At 47.1% G+C, this 26,495-nt stretch overlaps 14 protein-coding genes across 14 annotated transcripts; 7 read left to right on the plus strand and 7 right to left on the minus strand.

Annotated features, from left to right (window-relative positions):
• Window positions 1-60: 60 nt before the first annotated feature.
• Window positions 61-1,237, minus strand: N7466_005170 (TauD/TfdA dioxygenase family protein; the record flags this gene model as incomplete). The annotated part of the gene is made up of 2 exons (XM_057164567.1): window positions 61-1,076; window positions 1,135-1,237. The coding sequence occupies 2 exons, from the start codon at window positions 1,235-1,237 to the stop codon at window positions 61-63; spliced, it is 1,119 nt and encodes a 372-aa protein (XP_057023248.1).
• A 423-nt stretch (window positions 1,238-1,660) lies between these two features.
• On the plus strand, window positions 1,661-3,049 carry N7466_005171 (TauD/TfdA family dioxygenase; the record flags this gene model as incomplete). Its single annotated transcript, XM_057164568.1, has 4 exons — window positions 1,661-2,068; window positions 2,131-2,344; window positions 2,406-2,614; window positions 2,666-3,049. 4 exons carry the CDS (start codon window positions 1,661-1,663, stop codon window positions 3,047-3,049), a joined length of 1,215 nt encoding a protein of 404 aa, XP_057023249.1.
• An 88-nt stretch (window positions 3,050-3,137) lies between these two features.
• Window positions 3,138-4,856, minus strand: N7466_005172 (fungal specific transcription factor domain-containing protein; the record flags this gene model as incomplete). Its single annotated transcript, XM_057164569.1, has 1 exon — window positions 3,138-4,856. One exon carries the CDS (start codon window positions 4,854-4,856, stop codon window positions 3,138-3,140), a length of 1,719 nt encoding a protein of 572 aa, XP_057023250.1.
• A 2,778-nt stretch (window positions 4,857-7,634) lies between these two features.
• Window positions 7,635-8,635, plus strand: N7466_005173 (uncharacterized protein; the record flags this gene model as incomplete). The annotated part of the gene is made up of 2 exons (XM_057164570.1): window positions 7,635-7,777; window positions 7,855-8,635. The coding sequence occupies 2 exons, from the start codon at window positions 7,635-7,637 to the stop codon at window positions 8,633-8,635; spliced, it is 924 nt and encodes a 307-aa protein (XP_057023251.1).
• Window positions 8,636-9,735: 1,100 nt separating this feature from the next.
• Window positions 9,736-10,776, plus strand: N7466_005174 (HNH endonuclease signature motif containing protein; the record flags this gene model as incomplete). Its single annotated transcript, XM_057164571.1, has 1 exon — window positions 9,736-10,776. The coding sequence occupies one exon, from the start codon at window positions 9,736-9,738 to the stop codon at window positions 10,774-10,776; it is 1,041 nt and encodes a 346-aa protein (XP_057023252.1).
• Window positions 10,777-11,486: 710 nt separating this feature from the next.
• N7466_005175 (uncharacterized protein) lies at window positions 11,487-12,431 on the plus strand (the record flags this gene model as incomplete). The annotated part of the gene is made up of 1 exon (XM_057164572.1): window positions 11,487-12,431. The coding sequence occupies one exon, from the start codon at window positions 11,487-11,489 to the stop codon at window positions 12,429-12,431; it is 945 nt and encodes a 314-aa protein (XP_057023253.1).
• A 237-nt stretch (window positions 12,432-12,668) lies between these two features.
• N7466_005176 (SRPBCC family protein) lies at window positions 12,669-13,148 on the plus strand (the record flags this gene model as incomplete). The annotated part of the gene is made up of 1 exon (XM_057164573.1): window positions 12,669-13,148. One exon carries the CDS (start codon window positions 12,669-12,671, stop codon window positions 13,146-13,148), a length of 480 nt encoding a protein of 159 aa, XP_057023254.1.
• A 157-nt stretch (window positions 13,149-13,305) lies between these two features.
• N7466_005177 (PhzF family phenazine biosynthesis protein) lies at window positions 13,306-14,259 on the minus strand (the record flags this gene model as incomplete). Its single annotated transcript, XM_057164574.1, has 1 exon — window positions 13,306-14,259. The coding sequence occupies one exon, from the start codon at window positions 14,257-14,259 to the stop codon at window positions 13,306-13,308; it is 954 nt and encodes a 317-aa protein (XP_057023255.1).
• Window positions 14,260-14,505: 246 nt separating this feature from the next.
• On the minus strand, window positions 14,506-15,558 carry N7466_005178 (GFA family protein; the record flags this gene model as incomplete). Its single annotated transcript, XM_057164575.1, has 1 exon — window positions 14,506-15,558. One exon carries the CDS (start codon window positions 15,556-15,558, stop codon window positions 14,506-14,508), a length of 1,053 nt encoding a protein of 350 aa, XP_057023256.1.
• A 617-nt stretch (window positions 15,559-16,175) lies between these two features.
• Window positions 16,176-16,937, plus strand: N7466_005179 (uncharacterized protein; the record flags this gene model as incomplete). The annotated part of the gene is made up of 1 exon (XM_057164576.1): window positions 16,176-16,937. The coding sequence occupies one exon, from the start codon at window positions 16,176-16,178 to the stop codon at window positions 16,935-16,937; it is 762 nt and encodes a 253-aa protein (XP_057023257.1).
• A 435-nt stretch (window positions 16,938-17,372) lies between these two features.
• On the minus strand, window positions 17,373-21,083 carry tof1 (putative DNA repair protein (Tof1); the record flags this gene model as incomplete). The annotated part of the gene is made up of 4 exons (XM_057164577.1): window positions 17,373-18,427; window positions 18,493-20,628; window positions 20,687-20,924; window positions 20,991-21,083. The coding sequence occupies 4 exons, from the start codon at window positions 21,081-21,083 to the stop codon at window positions 17,373-17,375; spliced, it is 3,522 nt and encodes a 1,173-aa protein (XP_057023258.1).
• A 244-nt stretch (window positions 21,084-21,327) lies between these two features.
• On the plus strand, window positions 21,328-22,453 carry N7466_005181 (3-hydroxyacyl-CoA dehydrogenase family protein; the record flags this gene model as incomplete). The annotated part of the gene is made up of 3 exons (XM_057164578.1): window positions 21,328-21,453; window positions 21,504-21,603; window positions 21,723-22,453. 3 exons carry the CDS (start codon window positions 21,328-21,330, stop codon window positions 22,451-22,453), a joined length of 957 nt encoding a protein of 318 aa, XP_057023259.1.
• Window positions 22,454-23,078: 625 nt separating this feature from the next.
• On the minus strand, window positions 23,079-23,354 carry N7466_005182 (uncharacterized protein; the record flags this gene model as incomplete). Its single annotated transcript, XM_057164579.1, has 1 exon — window positions 23,079-23,354. The coding sequence occupies one exon, from the start codon at window positions 23,352-23,354 to the stop codon at window positions 23,079-23,081; it is 276 nt and encodes a 91-aa protein (XP_057023260.1).
• Window positions 23,355-24,446: 1,092 nt separating this feature from the next.
• On the minus strand, window positions 24,447-26,065 carry arp6 (actin family protein; the record flags this gene model as incomplete). The annotated part of the gene is made up of 4 exons (XM_057164580.1): window positions 24,447-24,585; window positions 24,660-24,722; window positions 24,791-25,490; window positions 25,561-26,065. The coding sequence occupies 4 exons, from the start codon at window positions 26,063-26,065 to the stop codon at window positions 24,447-24,449; spliced, it is 1,407 nt and encodes a 468-aa protein (XP_057023261.1).
• Between the last annotated feature and the right edge of the window lie 430 nt (window positions 26,066-26,495).

Here is a 26,495-nt window from a genome sequence, read left to right on the forward strand (position 1 = left end):
TTTAATTTTGGGAATGATAGATTCCCTGAAGAAATTTCATTTTATTCCATTGATCTATAACTAAACCGTCAAGGGTCCCATTGGAGGCCGGCTAGCGGCCATATTACATTGCCTGAATACCCGCACCTCATCATCTTTGAACGATCCAACAATAGAATGCATGACTCCATGGTTATTGAAGAGCACCAGGTCACCCTCCTCCCAGTTGTGCGGATAGATATAGGAAGGATCAATACCCCGTCTCTGTAACCGATACAACCGCTCTCGAATCTCGGGAAGGTTGTCCAAAACTTCGCCATTCTCAAGATGTATCTTCCTGACGCAAGTAGGATAAACCATCATGGCCAGCTTTCCCGTCACGGGATTCTTCCATGCCATTGGGTAGGTTTTGACCTTTTCGGCCTCAAATGGAGGCAAGTCTTCCTCGGCAAGTTCCAATCCCTCTGATACAATACCGAGCCCATTCGAGCGAGACTTTGCCTTGCTCATCCAGATGTATGGGTGCGGTGCGTACTCGGCCTTGCTGGTGCGCACGAAATGTTTCTCTTCCTCGGATAGGAGCTCGTACAGACGGTATCCGCTGAAGAATGCGGTTGTTCCAAGCGGAACGTCGAGGGTTGCATCGGTGCCGTCATCGTAGCGGCAGGTCTGTCGTCGTCCTTTGGGCACTTGAACTGCTAGCAAGGATGTGACCAGTGGTGGATCCAGGTTATACATTGCAGAGTCGATGTGCCAGCGATAGAAATGCGTGAAGTCTTCGTTCTCTTCGGCGGAGATGGGTGTTTTGTGAAAGGCCTTGTGGTGAGGGTGTCGGAGCTGGATGTTGGATAATCCTTCATATTCCTTGACAAAACCGTGGCCAATAACCTGTACTTGTGGCTGATGAGGAATGGTTGTGAGATCGGCGTGCAGAACACTCCGCTTGTCAATGGATTTGCCATGGCTATAGACTCCTGCGGCGGGATCGAAACGGCGGGTGAGTTCGTACTGTCCTCGAGGAGTCAAGTTGCCTTGGTTCTTGATAACAACGACTTGGTTCTCGTATAATGCTTGACGGAGAATCTTGAAATCATCGTCTGAGTCAAGTCAGCATCACTTTTCTGGGCACTCCATAAACAATGAAAGTGATCATACCATTCATGGCCTCGACGTCAATGCCCGTCAACTCAACTCCGAAGTCAATGTTTGACACATTGAGCGGACTGAGAGGCTTGCAACAAATTGTGGTAGTAGTCATTTTTCCCTTGAAGGTCTTGCAGCTTGAGTGTAGTGGAAAATGCAAAAGCTGTTTCAAGCATCGAGGTTAACTGGGCACATGAAACGTTATATAGTACCTTCAACGACAGATGTAGATGATATAGATGCGGAGGAGATTCACATCTCGTCCTTAAGGAGACGCGTCAATTGAGTCAATATTGTTTATAACATTGAATAGACTACTATGTAAAAAGCAAAAGATGCGATAACGTTCAAGCCACACCTTAATCCATGGTGCGGACGAGTTCCCGCTATTGCAGGGCGGGTGAGTTGTTGGCTCACCCGCACCAACTCACCCGCTGTATCAACCACGAGAACATGTATATAACTCAAGGCGGGAGCACTTTCAGCTAGAAGATTCAATCTTAAACTTTGGAGATCATTATTACCCTCCACTTTCAAGATGCCCGAATCAACCAGCCTGACTTTCCAGCTTCTCCCGGATTCCATCCGACAATGTTCGGCCATTGGTGCCGAAGTCCAACTTCCTCCAGGAATGTCTAAACTGGAGCTCGACAGCCTGACGGAAACCGACAAAGAAACTTTGCGAAAAGCTCTCTTTGAGAATCAAGTTATTGTTATTCGAGGCCAGAAGGGAATTGATCCCACTGTCCTTCCTCAGTTAGCCAAGGTCTTCGACCCGAATGCGTCGGATGTTCATTCTGCTGGCGAGAAAGCCGTTAGTGACCCGAAGAACATTCTATCGGCCTATAAGGCTGGAAGAATTCCTAAGGCTCCTCAGGTTGGAATCATTGGCTCTGGAACTTTCCATGATTATGAAGGGCTCAAGGAATTGGAGGTTATCCATCTGGTTTGTTAGCCCTATTATAACAACATTGTAACATCAAGGGATTGTACTGAGAGTTCTACTAGGATCACACACTATTTCACGAAAAGCCTCTTACTCAGAGTGAGATTGACCAGGGCTTCACTCGTCCCTATAGGTGGCACATGGATACTCCATTCTATGAGCGCTTGCCTGGTGAAGTCACTATCCTACACTCAATTCGTATCCCCAATCTACCCGATCAGAAAATCAAGTTTCCCGATGGAAAAGAAAAGCCAATTGGTGCTGGCGCGACAGCCTGTGAGCTATTTACCTTATTCTCTTCAGTCGTATCCCATTGTACTGACGCGCGTTAATCCAGTTTTCTCGGGTGCTCGCGCCTTTTCTCTCCTTACTCCCGAAGAGCAAGAATTTGCTTTGAACACTACTGTCACATATGCACCACAAGCATACGAGTACATCAGGCAGTGTAAGGCATCTGATGATGGTCTTACTATTCCAACAATGGGAAGCGAGGTGCCAGTTGAGAAACTGTCTGAATGGAGTTGGGATAAGGTTGCGGAACATCCCGTGAGTTTAGTCCAACCTCAGCGTTTCCTATATGTACTAATCTTGAAATAGATGGTTTGGCGTAATCCGCTTAACCCTGACAGGCCCTTCCTCCAGGTTCACGGATGCTGTGTCTATAAGCTGACCACACGTAATCCGACCACTGGAGAGGTGACTGTCATCGATGATGTTGAGAAAGTCAGGAACGTGGTATACAATATGCAGAAGAAGATCTATGCGGCAGAGAACATCTACGCCCACCGTTGGCAAGAGGGTGATTTGGTCATCTTCCACAACCGCGGTGTTATGCACAGTATCACTGGGCAACTATCGCAGCATAAGGAAGACCAAGATAAAAGGCGACTCTTGTGGCAATGCACAATGACAAGCGTCACTCCTCCTAAGCCATTCAGGAGTTATGAAGACGTCAATGATACGGGATATGTCAGGGTTTAGATCAAGGTCAATGGATTGAAATTTTCCTGTGTCATAATTCATGCATGTGCCATTTTTTCCCAGTCCTCCAAAACAGTACTTTTGTTATCTATATCTGATTGCCCGGGAAGTTATTGAAAATTCCATTAAACCAAAGATCGAAGTCGATTTCCTCTTGGTTCCATGCCAGCATTTCGCTCATATCGGGTGCGTCTATGGTTTCGGGAGTCCCCGTCGAAAGCTTCCCTGGCGTCATTTCATCAGGGGATGGAATGGCGCTCGCTTTGCTTAAATTGGAGAAATTGGTGAAGACTCGATTAAAATCGATGGACGTAAGCCGATTCATTTCTGAGACGTTGGGGCTCGATTGCTCGGCAATAAAAATTGCGTTAATCAGAGCAACGCCTCGCTGGGCGAGTACATCCCCATGTCGTGAAGCTAGTCGATCGCGAGCTGCAAGGACAGCTGTCCTGTACATTGGTACGCTTCGTCGATCTGTGGTCTCCATCACAGTGTTTACTTCGAAGCACAATATCACTGCGGCTGTAATTGCAAATGCCGTGTGTGTCCAGATAGAGAGGTCGTCGTCTTCCACAATTGTCTCATGTTCACGTAAAATCGTCATCGCGGCGGCAACACAAGTCCGTCGAGAATGAACATAGGTCGGATCGTGGAATGAACGAAACAGAAACAGTCGGTGAATCATTATAATTTTCTCCGCGGCTGTTATTGCCAGACTACGCCGGGCAATTGTAAGCCAGGGGATTTGGGCTTCTTTCATTGGGTCGGGTCGCAGCATGAAGGAAGGTATGCCTTTCACGATCGCTCGCATTTTCTGGTCGACTCGGAGGATATGCTCGTATTGCTCTCGATAGGATTTGCGACGGTGCATCGGCCCAAGTCCATCAACCAAGCCTGGCATTAAGGCAGCTAGATCCACTAGAACTCGTACATAGCTGCTTATTGTTGGGGTTTCAGGTGATACGTCTGTTAAATCATAATCGTCTGCGTTCAGAGGTCGACCTGTCGAGAAGTGCATTGGTGAGATGCTGTATGTGTCTGTGAACGGAATTGCGAAATGGTCCTGGATGAGCATTTGGCACCATACTCGTCGACCGACCTCTCGCTCAACCCGTTCTTCCCATCCGTCTTTTGTTTTAGGTGTCGGAGGATGGTTTTTGATTTTGTGGATTCCAAGACACTCAGCAATGCGTACCGCGGCGTTGAAAAGAGTTGCATTCAACTGACTGAGACCTAAATTGTGGGCAACCTCTGTTGAAATCACAACAGCTTGAACTGAGTATATTGATAAATTGTGCAAAAAGTGAGCGCCATACAGTGTCTGGACCATGGCAGAAAGGAGCTGGTGGGCAGATGGCATCGTCTCAAGATCGACGTTAATTAGCACTGTTAGTTTCCGACTGTTTTGAACCGAGTTGATTGTACAGCTTAGCACGGAGAAATAGAGTGCTATCCAAAGAGGGTGATCACAGCTGCCCGTCTTCCAGAACAACTCGCATTGTTCGAGAAATGTGGGTCCATGGAAACTGTTGTGATGCCATGTCAGATGGCCTATATGAAAGTTGATGAGGCTTTGCGCATCCACAGTCCTAGGGAGTTGGATCAAAGGCTCTAGGGACGAGCCGTAGAATTGAAAACTGCCGCTGTTCATAGATAAAAGCTCAGGGCTGTCTCTTCGGTACTGGCATCCGCATCTCCTATGCGGGAAGCATCCGGCGGCATTTCGGCCCCAGGCAAGGTGTTCTATTGCTGTCAAGAGTGGAGGATCTGGACTTTCCAATGCTACCTCGGCAAATTGATGCGGCATCGCTGGCTCTTTGTGGCTACTGGATGACTCCAAGTCCTCGGCTCCTGAGCCAGTGCTTACTTCATCTGAATCTTGAATTTGACCAGTTTGTAGCTGCGAAATTCTTTCTCTCAATTTGCGACTGATATGAGGCTGTTTTTCACTGGAAAAAGAATCCACATCTGCTAGGATTGCGGCGAGAAACTGGATTTCGGACGCATGTTGCACGGTGTTTCTTCGCAATTGAACAATTTCCACGGAGCAGTGCAGATTCAATCTTCTGCATCTTGAGCACGGAATTTGTTTATCGCACTTTCTCTTTCGCTTTGTGCATTCTGGGGTTGTGTCAATATTGCGATTCTTACACAAACAAAGGGATGGTCAGATACCTCGGCAGGCTAGAGGCCGACGCTGCGAGACGCGTAAAGAGCGTCCCGATTCACTTTCGGTGGGCATAGAATCAAGGTTCTAGCGTGATGGAGCCTCTCGTTTCAGCGTTTCTTTTGGAGACAGTTGTACGTGTACTACGTGCATTAAAGAGAGAATGCGGGGATGCATGCGGGTGAGAGCGGAGACTCAACCGCCACAACTTCTTCTCTTATCCTTATCAGCGATTACTGATAACGGGGCAACCAATGACGATAAGGATGATGACAATATACCACAATTGCTTTGATTGGAGGACAAGCCTACTGGTCAATACTTGTTACTTTGCAACACTCTAATATACATTTACTATTGACAATGTGATAAATAAGCGACTGGCTGTCAATAATTCTTGCTTTCTTATGCCTTCATGGTTGGTATCAATGTAGATTTGGATTCCAATATGATGTCACGTGTATACCGTAAATCATATGGCACATTGCCGCTATCTCAGTTGCTCGTTTGGCTTCCTCGTACTTTTTGATTAATTTCTTGGCAGAGTCCTCAGCGAATGCCACAAAGTCAATGGGATTGGAAAACTCGAAGAGGGCCTGTGTGATAGGATATCCCTGACTGGCATTTTCCAGGATATAAGGCCTTCATTGACTAGACTACCGATTGTGAAAGAATCAATCGACTTGGTGAGTGAGCCCAAGCGATACAATTGATGTCTGTGAGTTGGTTATAGCTCTGGCTGCGACGTCGCGGTATCCAAGTTTGTCCTTATACACCCTTCGACCATGATGCAGCACATCAACATCACATGCATGGATATCCCTTCTGTCCCTGAGATTTTTCAAATCTTTTCTAAGGCTGACCTGAGACCTTACAAGCGAGATAGCAGAGGAGATGTTTCTTCGCTGAGGTCGGGCAAACTTTGGGTGGCGAGAGACATGGTCCTTGAAATCTAAGATAGGGAAGTTGGTCCGTTTCGATTGGATGTGCGCAGTGGTTAATAGTTAGTACTATAGTAGATTGTGTGCTCAGAAAACATTTTTCTTGCATGTGAGTTTCGATAGGCCGCATCCATTAGGCAGTTGTTGCACATGTGGAGGGGAAGTCTTCCAAGGCTGAGATTACGCGGAGCTCGGAGTAACATGGTCGCGGGTATATTTATATGAGTCGCTGTAGAGGGCTACACGTGCATCATGCTTGTCTTGTCTAAGCGCAATCACATGTTCTTTCGCACCAGTCTTCCTCGCCATTCGTCAGGTTGGTTGTACCTATATTCTTCTCGTTATGGCCAGCCCTCTGCACAAGCCAATATTGCATGTGTATTGAACACCTGGGCATAGGTTGAAACTAGATCAGTGACCCACACAACACCAGAGCTCCGATAAGGTTGGTTAACGGTTTTGTCCTACTCCTGGCTGTACATAGTAGATCAGTCTCTTCTTAGAAGTTTGTCTTCTCGGGCTGAGCTAGATATTTTTCTTGAGTCATGATCTGAACGGCCCAATATTAAGAGTCAAGACTTATGCATACATCATGATGAAGTGCCGAAGCGATCTTTTAGTAACAAATATCTGATTTGAACCTTATCTCTTGTTAATGCCTGATTTCGCAAGAGAAAGGAGAACCCCACTTGACGAAAGTCGGTGAAAACTTAGCATACCCAAACCCTCTAAGCCCTCCTTTTATTCAACAATTGGGGTAAGCGATATCGGGGGAACGCGGGGGAAAATCACGACATCCCCTTGAGGCAAGCCCATGCGTTGCAAAAACAAAGGGAAAAAAGGCCCGGTTTAAATTCTTGAATGAACTCACCGTTCTTCTAGAACAACTTTTGTACCTGGAAACTGCATGGCGATCATCGGCGGCGGTTCAGCCAATCAATGACGCGGATGCATCACCGGGGGGGCCGGGCCGGTTCGACTGTGATTGGCCCATCTCGCCGACGAGGGGTTAGGTTTCAAGACCGATCTATAAATGCATTTCACTGCTTGATACTTGGATTGTTGGGCGATAACATGCTGGCATTACATGACTTTCATCCCAGATATAATTGATCATTTGGCTTCTGTCTTCAACTTCTTTTTAACCACATTTCTCTCGCTCTTTTTTCCCCTTTTATTTCCTATTTTCTCGCATATTTGCTTCACCGGTCTGCAGAATTCGGTCGTCAATCCAGACCCGATCCACAGTAAGTCGTGTCTGCGACAATCATGATGTACCGCCCCGCGTTTGAATTTGTTTTATCTAATCGATTGTGTTCTCGGTTGCAGCACTGGAGGTTGGACATTGGACTTCCTGCTTGATCGTGGATTTTTTATTTCTATCTATTCCTAAACCCCTCCTTTACCGTCCTTGGAACCCTTTGCTGGCTCCCTTAGACTTTGGGTTATGACAGCTTTCTCATTGAATCCCGACGCCATGACTCAAACACTCCAAGATAAAGCCATGCCACTGGGTATTCAACGAAGCCAGAGCCGGCTTGGAGAGCTTATGCTAGCCGACTCGCTTGTTGCTGCAGGTTCAGCAGCCCTTATAACACCCGCCGTGATGATCTTCGACCGGTAAGAATGTCATCTCTTTCTTTCCTGTTTGCGATGTGAACTTCCATTGAAACATTCGAAACTAACTTGTATTCAAGCCTGGTCGTCGAAAAATCCTTTTACAACCAACCTCTTCTCCCCGCATTTCGCAAGCACTTGTGGTTTTCCATCACACAGCCCGCCACATTCTTAACATCACGCCCCAGTCTCCTGGTCTGGTCCCTCTATACCGCTACATTTGCTACAGCCAACATGTCCGAGACTATCTTGAACAAAGTCTACCCCAAGATCGACCACGCGATTGCGGGTATGACCACTTTTGCATCAACCTTCTTCGTCAACTCCTCCGTGGGAATCTGGAAAGATGTCAAATTTGCCCAGCTTTTCGGCCACAACATTATAAAAAATACCCCGACTTCATCATCCACAACAGCTACTAGTGGCTCCCCCGCCTCACCTCCAAAAATCGCTCGCTCCATCGGCCGAACCAGAATTCCCTTGGCCACATACTCGGCCTTCCTTCTACGAGATGGCCTTACTATCTTTGGATCCTTCAGTCTACCCGCCATGGTCTCCTCGAATATTCCGGATTCAATCGCTTCACAGGAGTACCTGAAAATCTTGATCGCGCAACTCGCCATCCCCGCCTCTATCCAACTCATCAGCACTCCCATTCATCTGTTTGGGTTGGATCTTTATAATAGACCCCAAGTTTTACCGACTAAAGACCGAATCTCGCGCATCAGCCGCGACTGGATAGGTGCTTCATTACTTCGCATGTGTCGAATTATCCCCGCCTTTGGAATCGGTGGGTTCCTCAATACGGAAGGCCGTTTGTATCTACACGACCAGCTAGATGAACGACGCAAGCCTTCTTGAGGAACGGCCAAATTTCCTTAGATATAAAATATAGATCAAATATACCCTTCTTTCCTTTGTCTTGATATTCATCTCCCAGTTTTTATTGAACATTACATCTATCATTGCGTATTTCAAAATGTTTGGGAAATTATGTGTCTTATCCCCCCACTATCCAACCTTGGGGAGGTATTGACCGGCCCGGTTTTATGCGCTTTGCCTCGGCGCGGGACCGGGCCACACAACCCATTTTGAAGGGATCTCAATGATGAAATCACTTCGTTCGTGTTCATGCCCTAACGATTTTCGAATGGATTTTTTCCTATGAAGTACAGGGCTTAAGGCTACGAATTAGACCTTGATCCGCACATGTGCACGAATTCAAATTCTAGATCATCCCGGTCGCTCCCCACCCTGGCCGTGCTCTTATACTACTAGTAGGGCTTGTAGATCCCCGATCTTAGTTGGACCTTTAAATTCGACGATTTTTTTCTTCTCCTACCATCAAAAAAAGGAATATCCAATTTGTTCGCAATTGTATTCCAAGTCATTGCGATTTCAAGCAAACATTGAAAGAGAGAAAAAAGGTAGTCTGCAAGGTTGTTTAACAGTTTGAGACAACCAAAAAAATATCACTAATCAATCGTATTTCCTCAAATATGACGCTTGCGCGTGTTCATGTTGTCGCTGATCAATAACCTGGGGAAATATATAAGTGTATGTGTCAAGCTCATTTTGGCGCCTTTTTGTCTCAGGGCTGTACAGTGCAGCCTTATGAGACTGCGGAGTGGGTCGGTCTTTCCTGTTTGGTTTTTGTTTTGTTGTTTCCGATCTTACTAAACTGAAATTACGGGTATGGGATCGATGGAGAGATAGCGGAGTTGGAATCTGGGCTGTATGAATATTTTTATGTGTCTCGTCATTATTACGAGAGCTAGTTACCATTTTGAGGTCCGGATTAGTTATTAGATTGAATCGGGCGGAGAGAGGAACTTCTTTCCTTCTTCTTCCCCCAACCCTAATATTATCCATTTTCTGTAACCATTCTGTTTTCCATCTTCAGTTGCCTCTAGACCTATTATCCCGAGTTGTTTGTGTGTGTTCTGTGTATCTTGGCTATTATGCCGTCCTCCAAAGCTAAACTCAACCAACACCTTAATACCTATACTCAGACCGATCAGACGGATAAAACAAAGGACTTTCTCAACGGATTCTTCGGGGTTCTCTCACCTCATGGGAAAAGCAACCTGGTCGATGATATCTCCCAGTGTTCAGGTGATAATGAAAAGCTTCGACAACTCGTGCGCAGCATCGAAACCGGTCTCATCATTCCCTTAAAAGCCCATGGTGGTAAAACACCTACTGACATTACCCCCTCCCCTCGACCTGGCGTGGAAGATTCAATTGAGAATCTAAAGACCGAAAACATCGAACCAGTTTCGAGAAGCCAACAGTCCCAGCTTTGCTCTCATTGCTTGGAAAGAGACGAGTTTAGATGCCTTGCAACAGGTCGATACAGCGGCAGTCATCCACACCCACAAGGAGCACCTACTACCTATCTTGAGGCCGCACATATCATTCCCTTTACTCTCGGATCTTTTCGACACGATGACTTTGAAGCCGTGGATCGATATGCGACAATCTGGGTCAACCTTTCACATTATTTTCCAATGCTCCGCCAGATATCATTCACATCGGAGCACATCAATTCTGAGAAGAATATATTAATGCTCAGTATGATGGTTCACAAAGAATTTGGTCAGTTCCGGATTATCTTTGAAGCAACCGGGGTCACAAACCAGTACCGCATAAAGGCCTTTCCGGATGCGGTTTCAGATGCGGTCCATTTCTTGCCTAGAAATAGGCTTGTTAAGTTCCGGTCGCGGAAAGGGTGGGAAGTTCCTGATCCTGCCCTCCTCAAAATCCACGCATCTATTGGGAATTTCTTGCATATGAGTGGTCGGGCAGAGGCCGTTGACAAGGTATTAAGAGATTTTGATGATTGTGGTGGGCTAGCGACAGACGGAAGCTCCAACATTAAGGACCTTCTTGCGGTTAGCCGCCTTTCATTACTACCGATAAATGTCAACAAAATGCCGTCTACAGAGGAAACCAGGGCTGAACTACGACAAAGGTTTTCTACAGACAGATCCGGAATTTGAAACTGGACGTGACTTCCATCGCAGTTTTCCAGTTCGATATATGAGAGTTTATGGTTTAATTCTTGGCTCAATTACCATTCCTTGGGGCATATCAATTGATCTCTTGGCCATCTTTCAGTGCTCCCCGGTCGCCAAAGCATACAACCCCTGTTGTGACAGGATTGGGGAAGCAGTGAATCCGGGTTCAATTGCAATTTGCCCCCCTTCTTGGTGTTCTCGGACCCACTCTAAACGTACCTTCAGCAAGCATCTGTATGTATTACCAAATCATTATACCCCAAGTTCAAACTGTTCCATCTACAGTTCATTACATTCCATCTATACAGTTCGAGTCCAGTTTACTGGTGACTTCTTATATAATGTAGTTATTAGATTGAATTGGGCGGAGAGAGGAACTTCTTTCTTTTCCCCCCAACCCCAATATTATCCGTTTTCTGTTACCATTCTGTTTTCCATCTTTAGTTGTCTCTGGACCTATTATCCTGAGTTATTTGTGTGTGTTCTGTGTGTCTTTTAATGTAAGAGTTCAAAAAAAACAGTTGGGTCTTTAGCAGAGCCTCACCTATGTAGGCATCGACTCAGCCCTCGGTTATTCATCCGACTAGTCCGGTGGGGGCCAAACACAAATATGCCTGTTTCCCCCAGCTCCTTGAACAAGAATTCAAAGTGGCTACTAGTGAGTTTGAAAAAACCCAACCATCGCTCATATAATGGCTACATCGCAGATTCCAGAGGACTTCCTCCGAGGATCCTCTCAGGATGCCACAATTCATCGCATCGACTTCACCAAAACAACACCTGCCATATTAGCGTTCAAAAACAATTTCGCTGCGGTGATAGACAATTTCATGACCGAGGAGGAATGCAAAGAGCTCCTTCAGATTGCAGAAAAATCCGCACCCCTTGACGATGTCAAGTCCCAAACAAACAGCCCAGTCTGGAAGCGTGCGATGATCAATGCAGGCGGGGGCAAAGAAGTCATGTCTGTGGACAGTCGTAAAAGCGGACGAATTATTTTCGACTCTCCAGATATCGCACAACGAATTATGGATCGTTTACAGCCTTTTATGCGCGGCTTTGATCTTGAAATAATACACAACCAACCTATGATTACCGGGCTTGGTCCCGCAAAACGTGGGGAAACGTATCATCTATCCAAGTTAAATGAGCGACTTCGTTTCCTCCGTTATGAAGGGGGAGATTATTTCCGGCCACATTGGGATGGATGCTATGTTACTCCCGATGGTAAGGAACGGTCGCTATTGACTATTCATCTGTACTTGAATGGGGATGGTGAGCAGGATTTGGATGAACTGTTGCCGGAGATTGTGCGTGCCGAGAAGAGAAATACCCTGTTTGTGCAGGACGGAGAGGTGGACCTGAAGGATGTTCTTGGAGATGAGCGGTCTGATTCTCCTAGAGGTTATGAGTCTACGGCCGCAGAATCACTGAAAGGCCAGGAGAAGTTGCTTGGCGGGGCTACCTCATTCACCGACGATTATCGAATGCGAGATGTTGTCCGCGTATTTCCCAAGACAGGTTCTTTGTTGATTTTCCAGCAGCGGAACTTGATGCATTGTGGCGATGATGTTTTCCGGGGTGTGAAATATACTGTTCGATCAGATGTGATGTATACAAGCAACTCGGGCGAATGAACCCATCGGGGAATGAAAATCATCCTCGGTGACCAGATATCTATTCGGGAAATGATGTAGTCGGGGAATGAATAAATGAGCAGATCCCGAAGACGCGATGCGAGTAACGAAATCACCAGAGAGAAGCGCCCCCATAGCACACCGCCTTGACAAGCCATGGCGTCGATTTATCGCTAGCTTGCATTAACGTGAATTACAAGTTGTCTTCAAATAAACTCCTTACTTCTCAACCTCACCATGCCCCCCGCCAACAACATTGCATACACGGCCCCCATCAACCCACCGGGCGAAACCCCACTTTCCCACGATCAAGTATGGGCTGGCCTTATTTTGAAAATCAGCTCCGCTGAAACCTTCGTGTCGGGGGCGATCTCGAAGACTGATGTGCTGAGCGAATCGGTCGATCCATCAACCGGAAACACCGTGATTGTACGAGATGTGGTCTTTCGCGAATCGGGCAAGAAAGTCCAGGAAACCGTGACTGCATATGAGCCCACCCGCGTGGAATTCGAGCAGGTTGGTGGGAATATCAGCAACGTCATCAGTGAGGGAGGTAATGGGGAGCTTTATTTGACTTATATCTTCGAATGGAAACACCCCGAGGCGTCGAAGAAAGAGATGGGGGAGTTTTTGGCGAAGGAAAAGAACATGGCGAAGTCTGCGGTGGAAGGGACGCTTAAGGTTCTGCGACAGTTGGTTGCGGATCAGAAACTGTGAAATATCTATAAGATTAAGTTGTATAGGTAGTACAGAGCCTTACAAAAACATCAAAGATCACATTCATCTCATTAATTACAAAATTTCAAATAGTGTATACGTGAACTCATTCCAATGAAACTTTTCCTTACAAGCATTTCTCATCCTCAGCAATTTTTCATGCCTTGGGAGCAAAAATCTTGCCCTCCGACACCTGCACCGCAGTACCGGTCAGCAAAACTTGGTCAATCTTCTTATCACTATCCAGAGTGACGTTGACGCCGATATCACTGCGCCGATTCATTTCAACGCCCTGGACAAAGTGGTACCGATGCTCCTTTCCAGCTTGACCCTCTGTCAATGTCAGGTATGCCGCTAACCCGCTAGCTGAGCTACCAGTTGCCGGGTCCTCCAGTCCACCCAGCATCATACGGGTGCGGATGACCTTTTGCTTCATGACGTTGTCTTCAACATCGCGAACGAAGAAATAAACACAGATCAGTCCGGATCTCCAGCCCTCATCCAAGTAGTTATCCTCTACAGGTACCAACTGGCCACCTGCAGCGAGAGGGACCGCAGCCAACGCCTCCAAAGACGGAAGTTCAATAAAAGTCTGCGACATGCCATTCACAATCGAAAACAATGGGAACGATAAATCGGGCTGTTGGGAGAAAAACGGCGCCAGAGTCGGGTGGAGACGCAGCATCTCCTTGAGCGGGAAGCGCGCCGCATGAATGCGTGTATTATGGGCGATGTGCGCAGCAACATACTGCGTCGCGGGATCTTGAATGGAGATGGGGATCTCGCCAGACTTGGTGATCAATGTGGTCACCCCGCTACCGGCGGCATCCGGAGCTTGGCATAGGAACCACGTTGCGGCTCCGATGGTTGGGTGTCCTGCGAATGGGATCTCGCATTCAATGGTGAAAATGTCGATTTTGCGCTTGGATTGCTCGCGCACTGGGTGGACGAAGATGGTCTCTGATAGGTTGAACTCTAGCGTCATCTGGTGCTTTTGACGCTGAGTCAAGGCTTGAGACTCATCTTCCGGTAGGAAGACTACGGCAAGCGGGTTGCCAGAGTATGGCTTCGAGGTGAAGACGTCGAGTGTGACGAAGCGAAGTTGAGTCATTTTTGCAGGTGGCATAAGAGTGTTCTTGTTTTTCATAAGTCAAAGTTCTTTACCATGTCGGAAATAAGCGTTCAGTATTTATACTCTTTCGAGTCTTTCCCCCACTTTCAATGTTGACTCATGGTGGGTCGTACAGCTGCCGAAAGTATCCGTCATCGGCAAAGAAAGAAATTAATAAAGTATTGTAGATTTTATACTGTGGTCCCTGAAATAAAAACTGCACGTCATTCAATTTTAATTCCATCTTCATAGAATGACAAAATCTTGCGGTTGGTCCCGCTCTGCCCCCCACTGCTTCATCCCCTCAATCAATCCGTGGCAGAACCCTGCATGGTATCGCAGCCCATTTTCCGCCCATGAGACTCGACCTGCCCTCCATAACACCCAATTTTCAGCCATAACTCCTTCAGGTGCCCGTAACAATCCAACCCCCACGTCCACTATCTCTGGCCTGTCTGCACAATTATAGAAAACGGTTGCGCCACATGTGCCACAGAAGGTTCTTAACACGTCCGGGGTGGATCGATAGGCCTTGGCCGACCCAATCAGTAGATTAGAGGATGGCCTAGGTGAGATGTGGTCCAATGGGACAAAAGTCCACCCGATGACATGCGTGCCATTTACCAATCGACAATCATCGCAAACATCCATACAGGCTAACCATTTCCTCTTGTCTTGCGGGTGAAGCCAATTTTGGCTTGCTGGGCTGGCGATATATTCGGCTTTTGGTCGGGCTATAGTGAACGATACACCACCGCAGTGACATTGTGCAAGCAGTTCTGTGGTGCTGTTACCGTCCATTGGTAATGTATCTTCTATGGGCTGCGAGGAATCCTTTGTGTCGTTGATTAACTCCAGATGGTGATTATCGACTGTGGGGACTAGGGCGGACAGTCCCCCGTCGCGAGTGGAATCTGGGTATAGATGAGTTGCGAACTTCCATATTCCATGATCTGCTTTGTTGGCATCAAATATCGCGTTGGAGATGACCCAGCTACCATCTTCATGGATTTGGTCCCCAATTTGACAGCCACAGGTACTGCAAAAATATCTCGTTGATAGTGAAGTCGCATGTTGATAGCCAGTCAGCTTCTGTAAGCTGGATGGGGCGATAAATTGTGGCTCAATCCCAGAGGGTAATCCAGCATGAAAGGTGCACAATGTACCATGTGTGTGGCGACAAATGCTGCAATGGCAGAGATGTACCTTGAGGGGCAAGGAATCAGTGGGCAGAGTAATAGTAAATTGTACACTGCGACAGTGACAAGATGCAGCCAGCACTTTGTTTCTGGAAGCCATAGCTGTACAGCAATGAAAACTAGAAAATTGTTGCCCTGGGATTAGATGACGAAAAGGAGGGGAAACAACGTTAACTAACTACTAGTAGTTAGTAGTTAACTAAAGTCTAGTTAGTTATCGTATTTTGAAAGTATTCGTAAGCAGATATCTTGGCATCAGTATGAGACTCAAAAGTGGCATCTACTAGTATCTTGTCCACCAGTCAAAAGTAGTGGAAGTGATAGGATTGAAAATCTGGCCATTATGCGTGGCCAACTTGCAAGTAGTAGTCTACCTTCTACAGGTCATTACTAGTATTCTGGGAATTGTGCGCTCATATTATCATCAAACACAACCTTCCTTCTGCCTCAAGCTTGCCCACTTGGATCTTCTCTCTTTTCTTTGGCCCTGCCGTCAGTTCTTTGCCTCTGTCTTTATGCTCTACGGACCTGTTTGATGCCTGCTCTTAAAACAAATTCCTTTTGTTGACTCCAACTTCGGGCCGTTTAACAATTCATCAAGAGCCTGTTTACTCAAGGCATCATCACGCGTCAACGGAACTATCAGCTTTTTTCTCTCCGCGCATTCCTCTTATTGAGGTTGCCAAAACAATATCTTTGCGTTTATCAATTGACCCCATGAGCAGTGCCCCAAAGACAATTCATCTCCGATCGCGACTGATTCCGAAAACGAACCCTTCGTTGAAGCAAAGGACGATACAGACCAGGACTAAAAACCATCTCGAACCCGTCATACTCCTCCAGCCTCATCAAAACGACCCCCAACAGCTTCTTCTGGCCGCATCACTCGCTCTCATAAAAGGTCTCAAGACACCAGAGCGTAAAAAACCTTTGCCATCGCCCGATAACTCACCTCCAAATTCGCCTTCCGATTCAGACTATCCCAACGGTAATATGGCGTCAAAACCACCGTCACCGTCAATGGATTCTACTCAGGAGTTTGCCAGATTCAACCCTAATTTCGAGATCTTTGACAGCGTTTGCTCTCTTAAACTTGACACAAATTCGGACTGGGTTAAATGGAGCAAACTGCTATTTAAGGGTCTCAAGCTCATGGATCCACGCCTTCCGCTGATTGCAAGGGGCGAGATCACAGATCCTGCCGGAGACAACGTGACGGACGAATCTTTGCGTCTCTCTACTAGGGTTGCGTTTGGATTAGGCCCGGGGAAGATTACGGAAGCCCATATTAAAGCCTTCAAAGAAGATATTGTCAAGCAGTCCTTCGAATTCAACGACCTCAACGACCAAGGCAGAGTCTTGATTCGGCGTGTTCTCTCGCCCGACGTCTCTGCTCGAATCGGTGAAGAGTTTGCCACCATGCATGACTTTTTTCGCGCGCTCAAGCATCTATATGGGAGGCCCTCATATCTATACTAGTAGACATTTATGGTCTGTACCGGAAGCTCTTAAGAACTCGTCTTGAGAAGAACGAGGAACACGATAGGTTTATTGAACGTTTTACAAGGGCTTTACATCAGTATGAGCATTATTCTCGGAAGTTGCCTTCTGAAATCACCTTGTTTCTATTTCTGGAAGCAATTCAAGACGACAGACATGCCCTGCAATTCCTTGAAAGATTCGAACTTGATAATGATCAAATCAACGACGAGGCTCTCGAGGCCGCCATGGGGGAATTCTCTTCGTTTTGGAGAGGGTAGAATACATTCGAAGATTCATGCATGATCTACAGTGAGGCCTAGACAGCAAATGTACAGTAGTTATCATGTTGAAACTAGATAGATATTCTTTGAATACAATTCCATCTTGGAAATTCCCAAACGCCTCATCAGGTCATCAGACATGTCATCAAGTTTACTCGGAATCACTATCAATCACAAAACCTCCCACCCGCCGGCGAGATGATACAACGGGTGCCTCCTCTTCATCCTCGTCCGCGTCATCTTCCTGCACAGAAGGCTTAAGATCCCGATTCCGACTAATTGCAAAGTCTTCATCGAAATCCATTTCATCCTCTGCCGATGTGAGAGGAGTGTCCTTGTTGTCTTGAGGTCCGTGGATGGTGGATGCTTCTTGCGGTGATTGGGGCGATTGGGCTTCCAAGTCCGCCATAAGGATATCATCATCGCCGTCACTGTCTCCAGCACTCTCGGCGGAGCTGGATCCGCGTCGGCGTCGCTTTGGTTCCGCTGCGGTAGAGACGCCTGTGTCACTTTGGCGCTTACGGGTGGTCGCCTTCTTTTTCCCCTTGGCAATGGAGTTTTCCACTACGCCAGTAAGGACAGCCTTCTTGACATTTTCTGCCTGTGCTGCTCGCCGTTCTTCCTCTAGTCGGAAGAATTCTGCGTCCGCTTCCGCGTCGCTTTCTTCATCGCTAGGATGGATGTAAAGATCACTCTTGATCTTTTGCTGGCGAGCCAAGGAATTGGTGAGTCGTGATTCTCGACGAGCCTCTAGGGTTTCATCATCCAAAGGCTCATGCTCGGAGGCCATTTTGGTCTTCTTCTTCTTTCGTTTCTTCTTCAGATCATCCAAAGCATTGGACTTTGAACGAGGGTTTGGGGGGAACAAGAATCCATCAGGAACATTATCTTCACCTTCCGATTCCGAACCAAAGTTAACATCCACGAGCTCTCGAGCTTCACTATTCCGAGCGCTGATATTCTTCCGTGCAAGAAGAGTACGAGGATCTTCAGTGCTGCCTTCCGGCATCGGATTGACAAGTGTCTGGCTGATATTTGAGATGGCATCTCGCAAATCACTGGACGTCAAATTCGGTGGGATCACCCATGACGCACCAAACACATCTTCTAATCCAATTCTTTCAAACCCAATCACACCCATGAGAAGTCGAAGCTTCGCATTCGAGAACATTGCATTCTGGCAAAACTCGTCGCGCGCTTTCACGTCTATTGAAAAGAGAAGTTAGATATGCCTTGCGATGCTTCAATAATTAAAATATGGTTAAACTTACAAATCATGGGGTGAGGAGTGCTGGTAGCCTCAGGGTCCTCTGCGCGGCGGGCTTCATCCTGAGCTTCCCAGGACTCTCTCTCGCTAGCTGCTGAGCTCAAAACCTCAACGACCCATTTTGCGAGATCAGCTCGACCGTCTAGAGCAAGGGCACCAGCTACAATTCCCAACTTGGCTTCGGTGGTTGTTGTTTCTTTCGAGGTAAACTCCAAATCAGCTGGCGCGCGCCTAGTAGAAGCTATAGTTTGTTTTTCATGTCCAAACTCCAAGTAGAAAGATGTGGCGCTCATCTTGCTGAAAAGCAACTCCGTAATCATGGCAGGACGTTGGTCGATCTTCTTGATGAGTCGTCGAATGAGTTGGCGGACCAGCTCCTCCCATTCTTTAAAGACAGGATCACTAGAGTCTATTCCTCCAGGCCCTTTGATCATTCCATGAAAAAGTTTGATAATGTCCAAGCGGAAGAGCAATACAGTCATCTCCTGCTTGAATGCAATGCGATAGAAATAGCGATGGGCACGTTTCAATTGCTCCGAGCTCAATTCACGATAAAAGCCGGTAAAGGCAACGAAGGTGTCCACGCATTTTTGATTGCAGAATTTGGCTGCGAAGCGCTTGAAATCAAAAGCACGTTCCTTCACAGCTAGATTTACTTCTGCCAAATCTTCGTCCTCGGAGTTTTGTGCTTCCTCGTTATCGGCCGCGTCGTCTTGCCCATTAGCTTGGGCAGCTTTTTTCTTGCTGCGCCTGGCCCTCTGCCGGGATCGCACTTGCATGTCAGCGTTTTCCTTGGAGTAACGTTCAAGCATTCGCAAGAATACATGTGTGAGCTCTGTAGCGGCATCCAGGTATCCAAAGCCCTGGTCTTTATAACCACGCATGATGGCGATAACCCGCTCGTGGGTCGTTTCTTCGTAGAAGATACGGTTTTGGATATTTTCTGCAACTTCCTGGTCATCTTCAATCGGCGATACAGCCATTTCTTGGACAGTCAACAGAACTTGGGTAAAACAGCGCATCTGTGCTGTGAGATCCTCCCACTCTTTGTTGTCCAGGCTATTCTGCATAGCACGATTCAAGGAAACAAAAGTCTCCTGGTTCAAAACGCCGGCAACCAGGCCGTAACTGTCAGGCTCAATGGCCTTGGCCTTTTTTCCACTCTTCGCGTGTTTCTTCAACTGGCGAGTCCGCCGAGTGCGCTCCGCCTCCAGAAACCAGCCGACTGTGTAGAAAAATTGGCGGGAATTGATTTCAAGAACTCGCTCCGCTTCACGCTCGATAGCCTTGCGAACATGGGTAAACAGAGGATTGAAGCCGGAGTCCAAGAACTCCTCCACGAATGTTCGTAAATGTTTGGATGCGGATGAAGACAGATGCGCAGGCATGTTAAAGTTATTGTTTTGGCTCACATCATCCTGTTTGCGACGAGGTTGGGGTTTATCCCATTTCTTGCTTTGGTCCATCTTTTGGAAGGTGGTCTGGTCATCCCGCAAAATGCTTTGACCAGAAACGGTAGATACTTTGGAGTCATCTCGCTTGACCCAGATCATAGTTCCAAAGCGTCCATGCCGGGTTGGCGCATTTCTGGTGTATTCCCTTTTCACTTTACCCTCCTTGCGTAAAAGGTCACCCAGTTCATTTGCTCCCTTGGCCATTTTCTGCTCCTCGTCCATAAACAGTTTCTCGACATTCACACCTTTCACGAGATGGAATAGTATCTCCAGCAAAATCACGTCCTGTAGGTTGAAGTCGTCACCAACATTGGAGCACATGGTCAGGAACAGGGCAAATGCATCTTGTTCTTGAAATGCATCAATGGTAGCGGATCTTGAAGTCTCTTCTTCTTCGCCATCGGCGGCTAGGCGTGCATTGGGAGATATTATGGTGATGTTTCGTAGAAAGTAGAGCATTAGTTTGAGTATGCCTTCGTCTCGGACTTCTCGCTCGGTTCGAGGTAAGGCCATGCTAGGAATCGCGATTCGGATAACAGTGCGTAGAATATTGGATCCACCATGCTTGAGAACGCCTCGTTTGTATTGAACTTGTGCTTGTTGGATGTAGGGAGTGTGACGGTGGTGGTTGACAGTCATCTGGCTATGGAACTCGACCGGCCAGGTCAACGGCACCAGAAGCTCCACTGTATCTATATCAGCTGCACCGTTCCAATCTCGTCTTTTATCCGGGTATTCACCTACAGCATGCTAGAGCGATGCGACTCATATGTTTGCTTTTTTGCCCACTGGTCCACCAAAGTGAGAGAATCGGAAGTAGATCGCCGTTAACTACATTGGCTTCTCCGAGACATCGCGCAACGTCCATTCGATTGTTCTTCTCATCATGAAGTTTCAACCACCGCTTGATATCGCGCAAACACGCCAATGCATCATCACCTAATACGTAGCGATCCGCATCTTCGCCATTGAACCCTCCGAGCTAGAAAACCACAGCCGCGTAAGTACGTGTAAAGTGCAAAGCGCGGGGAGAGGGATAAAAACGTACAGCGGTGACCAAGCTATACACATGGCCGCGGACTTCTGGGTCAACAACCTGGACATCATGACCCAGAGCAATGGGCTCCTGGTCCTGATCCATAATGGGTGGGTTGGATTTAGAGAGTCAAATGTGATAATGTAACTCAAAATGGAAACGCGTCAAGACGCGTTCCTTCTGCCGGGCGGTTCGGCGAAACTGCCACCGCCTTTAAGAAAAGGCCGAAGATAGCCGATGACGTCGGATAACGGGATCACACGTGAAATTGTATACTCTTTCCCTTCAAACTTTACCTTCCTTTCTTTCCTTCTTGAATTTTGTACAGAAAATATCCCTGTTTCCCATTATGTTCGCTACCTCTCTTCGGTCAGTCTGCCGTAACGGGCCCAGGGCCGCGCGCGGCTTCAGCTCAACTGCAGCCACAAGCGCGGCCGAGGTAAAGTCATTGGGTGTGGTCGGGGCCGGTCAAATGGTAATACAGGACATTCCGTGGGCAATTTCAAATCGCTGATTGAATAATAGGGCCTGGGCATCGCGCTTGTCGCAGCAAGAAAGGCTGGGGTTCCAGTAACGTTGGTTGACAGCTCTCAAGCTTCTCTGGACAAAGGTCTCAAGTTTGCGGGTAAGGACCTCCGCTTAAGCCTTAGATAGGTGTTTAAGATCGGCATCTTAGTCTTTCCAAGGCGCTCAACTGTTCCTAACTTAATAAGACCTGAACAATTGACATATTTCTTGCCCCAGATAAACTTCTTGAAAAGGACGTTGCCAAGGAACGCATTACCCGAGAAGATGCCGATGCGGCCCGCGGGCTTATAATTCCAACCCTGAAGATGGACGATCTATCTTCGGTGGACTTTGTTATTGAAGCCGTTCCCGAGATTCCCGACCTCAAGCAGTCCATCTTCTCCAAGCTCGCTCAAATTGCTCCTAAGCATGCTATCTTGGCTACTAATACTTCGTCAATCTCCATCACCAAGATCGCGGCGGCTACCACCACGGATCCGACAGACCTTCAAGCTTCGTCGCGGGTGATATCGACCCACTTCATGAACCCAGTCCCAATTCAGAAGGGTGTTGAGATTATCCGAGCTTTGCAGACTTCGCAGGAGACAATGGACACCGCCATCGCTTTTGTGCAGCGCATGGGCAAGGTGGCTTCGGTCTCTGCCGACTCTCCAGGCTTCCTGGCCAATCGCATTCTCATGCCATATATTAATGAAGCTGTCATCTGTTTGGAGACCGGCGTGGGTGGCCGTGAGGATATTGACAACATCATGAAGACCGGAACGAATGTTCCCATGGGTCCACTAACATTGGCCGATTTCATCGGTCTGGATACATGTTTGGCAATCATGAACGTCTTGCACCAAGAATCTGGCGATAGCAAGTACCGTCCTGCAGGTCTTCTCCGTCGGATGGTTGATGCTGGCTGGCTGGGCAAGAAGTCTGGAAAGGGTTTCTATGAGTACTAATCGTGTCGCCGGACCATTCACGATGTTGACGATACCGGCTTGGTGTCATTTCAGACACAGATCTGTATGCTAATATCATAAACACTTGTTGAATATGGCCATTCTTACATAGCAATTTATTGGTTCAGTTCATATCAATCTCATCCATGAAGCTTTCAGTTGACCCGGGGACCATTCTGGTTTTTGTCAAACCCTGGAGGCAGTTCAGTAGCATACTACATGCATATTTTGGTCGATCTGGGCCTTTTCCTACCCATTCAAAAATGATTCTGTATCTTCGCCTACTGTCTGCCACAGGCTTCGGTATACCAAGTACCATTCTTCAAGATTTACACATCTTCCAATTCCGCTTGTTCCATTGCAGCAACCACCGCAGTGACATCAAGATCACCACCTATATGCTCAAATTGAGCGGTACCAGTGACTACTTGGGTAAATCTTCTGCAAGAAGCTTGAGAGCAATACTCCCATGGCTGGGAGCAGAAGTAACTAGTGGCGATCTGATATAAGCATTCATTCTCTCAAAGTTGGAGTCTCGGTATTGCGAAACCAGGAATTAAAACATACCAAAATTTGACTTCGCAAACAGGACATTTTATCTGATTGCATCCATCAATCTTCTCGATCATTGCATGACAATGATAGCATCGTTGCCAGTGCTTCTTTCGTGCCAGCTTAAGCAAATCATGCAATGAAGTATCAACACTACATTCGCGGGAACCGTGCGCCAGGTCGCGACATTTGGGGCAAATCTGGACATGGCAATGGGGGCATTCCGGTGGCTTAGACGGTTCAAAACTGCGAGGGTGAATCCATCGACTGCAATATATGTGCGGACAATACCAGCGCTCGGATGGCGGAAATGCATGTTCAACGACTCGTAGTCTGTAGCGCTTTCCATCGCGATATTTCATTGCTGATGCCACTTCTTCCGCGGGGATCTCCTGTCTGCAGCATCGCACCGGGAATAGAGTTATGTCTTTCATGGATGTATACGCCATCATGAATATGCAGCTCCGGCAGTATTTATGTCCGCATGGAGCGACTATGGTCTTAATAGCCAGAATTTCTTTAGTGCAACCTATACATTCCCTAATGATTGTCAATTCAAGTAGGTTATGGGCCGTAAATTGTTACATACACTGACTCTCTAGGAGGCATTACATCCTTCCAGGCTTTCCTCAGCCGTTGTGCTAACCCGATCTTCGTTGCAAGTCTCGGATGTTGGTTTTCTGAAGTATAATCTGCGCTTCGTGCGGGGGCTGCTGGCTGCGCAGTGGAATTTGTCGTTTTCGTACTCGCTGGGCGCTTAGGCTCTTTTTTTGGTGCTTGGGGCTTCTTGGGGTCATAGGCACCAATCGTATCGAAGAATAGTTGGAACATTTTTGAGAGAATCGAAGTTTTTGGTGAAGACGGTGGTTGCTCCCTTGTGGATATCATGGACCTGCCATTTGGAGAAGAGCCCAATCCTGCCTGTTGAGCCACAGAATCTCTTGCTGTGTTTTCTCCCTGCTGCATTGGTGATTACTACTAGTAACTAAAGTCGACGAGAAGATTCAACAGACAATGGGGCCTTCATAAATATTGGTTTGAGAGATTACGATACCTTTTGAACGAGATTATAATCTAAGGAAGATTCCGCAGGCCTCTACGCACAAACTTTTTCTTTAGGGAAACCCCCGATTTCCCACGGTTTGGTGTCGAGTTGGGATATGTGAACGGGTCAGGCTGGCATCATGTAATGGACTACTTGATTTTGAGTACGAAGGTGTCAAGGTTTCCGCTATCCAACTGCAACCAAGGGAAATTCCGAGATAAACCATGGTAAGCATACTAGTATGCGTCCAGTCATATTTCAAACGTATTCAATGTTAAATGTTAACAACATCACTAGAAAACAAGGGGTATCACTGATGCACTGTAATCAATATTCTTCATAACCAACTCCGAGAAATGACCTCATCATAAATCCTGCTCCGTTGCAGACCCGTCTTTAAACAGTGCCAGCAAATCGACGACCAGCCCATCCAGATCCATATTCTTGATATTCCTCTCGGGTGATTGCAACTTTACTCAACTCCTCTCGATTGTTCGCAAGGCGGGATCCTCCTAGCCAGGTAGAATAGATGGGACTGTTTGCAAGATTAATCAGTATGATTCCCTATGGCCAAGACAGGTCTTTGGGGTTAGAACTCGGGCAACATACTCTTGAGCGCGGCGCACACGCACAACACACTCAGCTGACGCAATAGGGCGTAAATCGGTTTCCCTACAGAGAGAAGAAAGAAATTGTCAGCACATTTGGTCCCCGTTTTCATCAAACCAACGGTAACCTACAATCTTTCCATGAAGCCCGGGATTGAGGCATTGCCACCAACAACCAGCACATTGGCCAAAAAGGCAGCATGTAATGCAGGAGGAAGAACCGATAGGCTTTGAAGAATCATGTCGGGTATTCCAGCCTGGGTCATCCCAATGTCGCCCGGGTTGAACAGAAGTTCCGGAACGCTGAAGCGCTCATTGCCTAAAACAAGCACGTCCTCAGACAAAACCTCGGCGCTGAGACCAGATGATGCACCTTTCTTCTTTTTGGCTTGTAAAAGGGGATCATGTGGCCGCATAAAGCCCTTTTTCCCTGCATTTGGATCTGGCAGAACGTAATCCACCACCACACTTTCATCCACCTGGTTCTTGATCTTGGTTTTCCAGGTCCGTTCCATATCCGCCTTGAAATCGTTACTCACAAAGGAGACAGCCTCCTTGACTTCATTCATGATGTATGCTTCATCCACCATGTTATACTGCCGCATTGACACAATTTCTTTCAAGTAGTTTGTAAGATGCTTGCCGCCAATGTCGAGACGCCGGATTGCACGTTGCAAAGCTCGACCTTTGTAAACCGGGGTTATGGTTGTATGTGAGTAGCCAGAGTCCACAACAAGAAGACAATCCATAGGCAAAATGGCGGAGTCGGACTTGCTGGTCAGCGAGTCTCCGAACAAAGTGTGGAGCTCGTTCCAAGCATTAAGGGTTGGCCCTGGACGGAAATATCAATCAGTCTCAATGAGATCCATATGAACAGCTTGATATCATGGCATGTTCCTTACCAAGGCACCTTGCATATCCTCCAAACCCCCATTCCTCCATGACCATCTCATCTGCATTGCGTTGTAAAATAGGCATGGCATTCGGAGCCTCCGTCAAGATAAGCGTCGTATCTTCTGGCGCAGCAATTCGAAGGTTCTTGTTCCGTGCAGTTGCTTTCTCTTCAAAAAAGGACTGCTCCCAAATTTCTCTCTCTGCTTCCCAATTCACAATGTATCCCTTCTCCACTGGGCGACGGAAGGCCGCTTCGTTCCAGTCGGTGACTTGTGTTGAAAGTTGTGCGCCAATGACTATTCGATTGTCACGGGTCTTGACAAGAGTATTCGGTATAGAGGTGCATGCTGATAGCACATCTTCGGATGAGAGACTAGGGTCTGCAGCATAACCCGCTTTCATTGTGTACGCGCCATTGTCTAGGACGAAGGTCTTGTCGGGCAAGCGTCGCGAAGGTAGATCTGGGGAGGCCTTCTGGGCCTTTGCGGCAGGGCGAGCCTTTGAGGTTCCCATTATGATAAGAAGCGTTGGGGTGTTGGTGAAGAAGGCCTCAGTAAAGCTGCGCGTAATGGTAATTCATGGATGTTTCATGGATGTTTGTCCTGTTTGCATCTTCTGTGTATTCTGCCACTTCCTGCCGCTTTCATGCACAAGACCAGTTGCCGAAATACCTAGTACCTAGTAGTCGCAAGCACGTACATACTAGTATAGCTTGGTACATATTATATAGTAGGTCTAGAGCTATCAATTGAATCAGATTGAATCATGTTCGAAGAAAGGAAATTCAAAATTTTTATTTTTCTTCTTAAAAATTTGGAGAAATCTACAGTTTCTTGAAGCAATATGCAAACATCAGGTCCAGGGATCAAGATGTGCAAACAGGAACTCCAGGCGAGGTACATACCTGCTAGGTAGATACTATGTACCTATTAGGTATAGATAC

Source organism: Penicillium verhagenii (genome assembly GCF_028828195.1).
Source record: "Penicillium verhagenii strain IBT 33310 chromosome Unknown utg000005l_segment0_segment0, whole genome shotgun sequence".
Classification (NCBI taxonomy): Eukaryota; Fungi; Ascomycota; class Eurotiomycetes; order Eurotiales; family Aspergillaceae; genus Penicillium; species Penicillium verhagenii.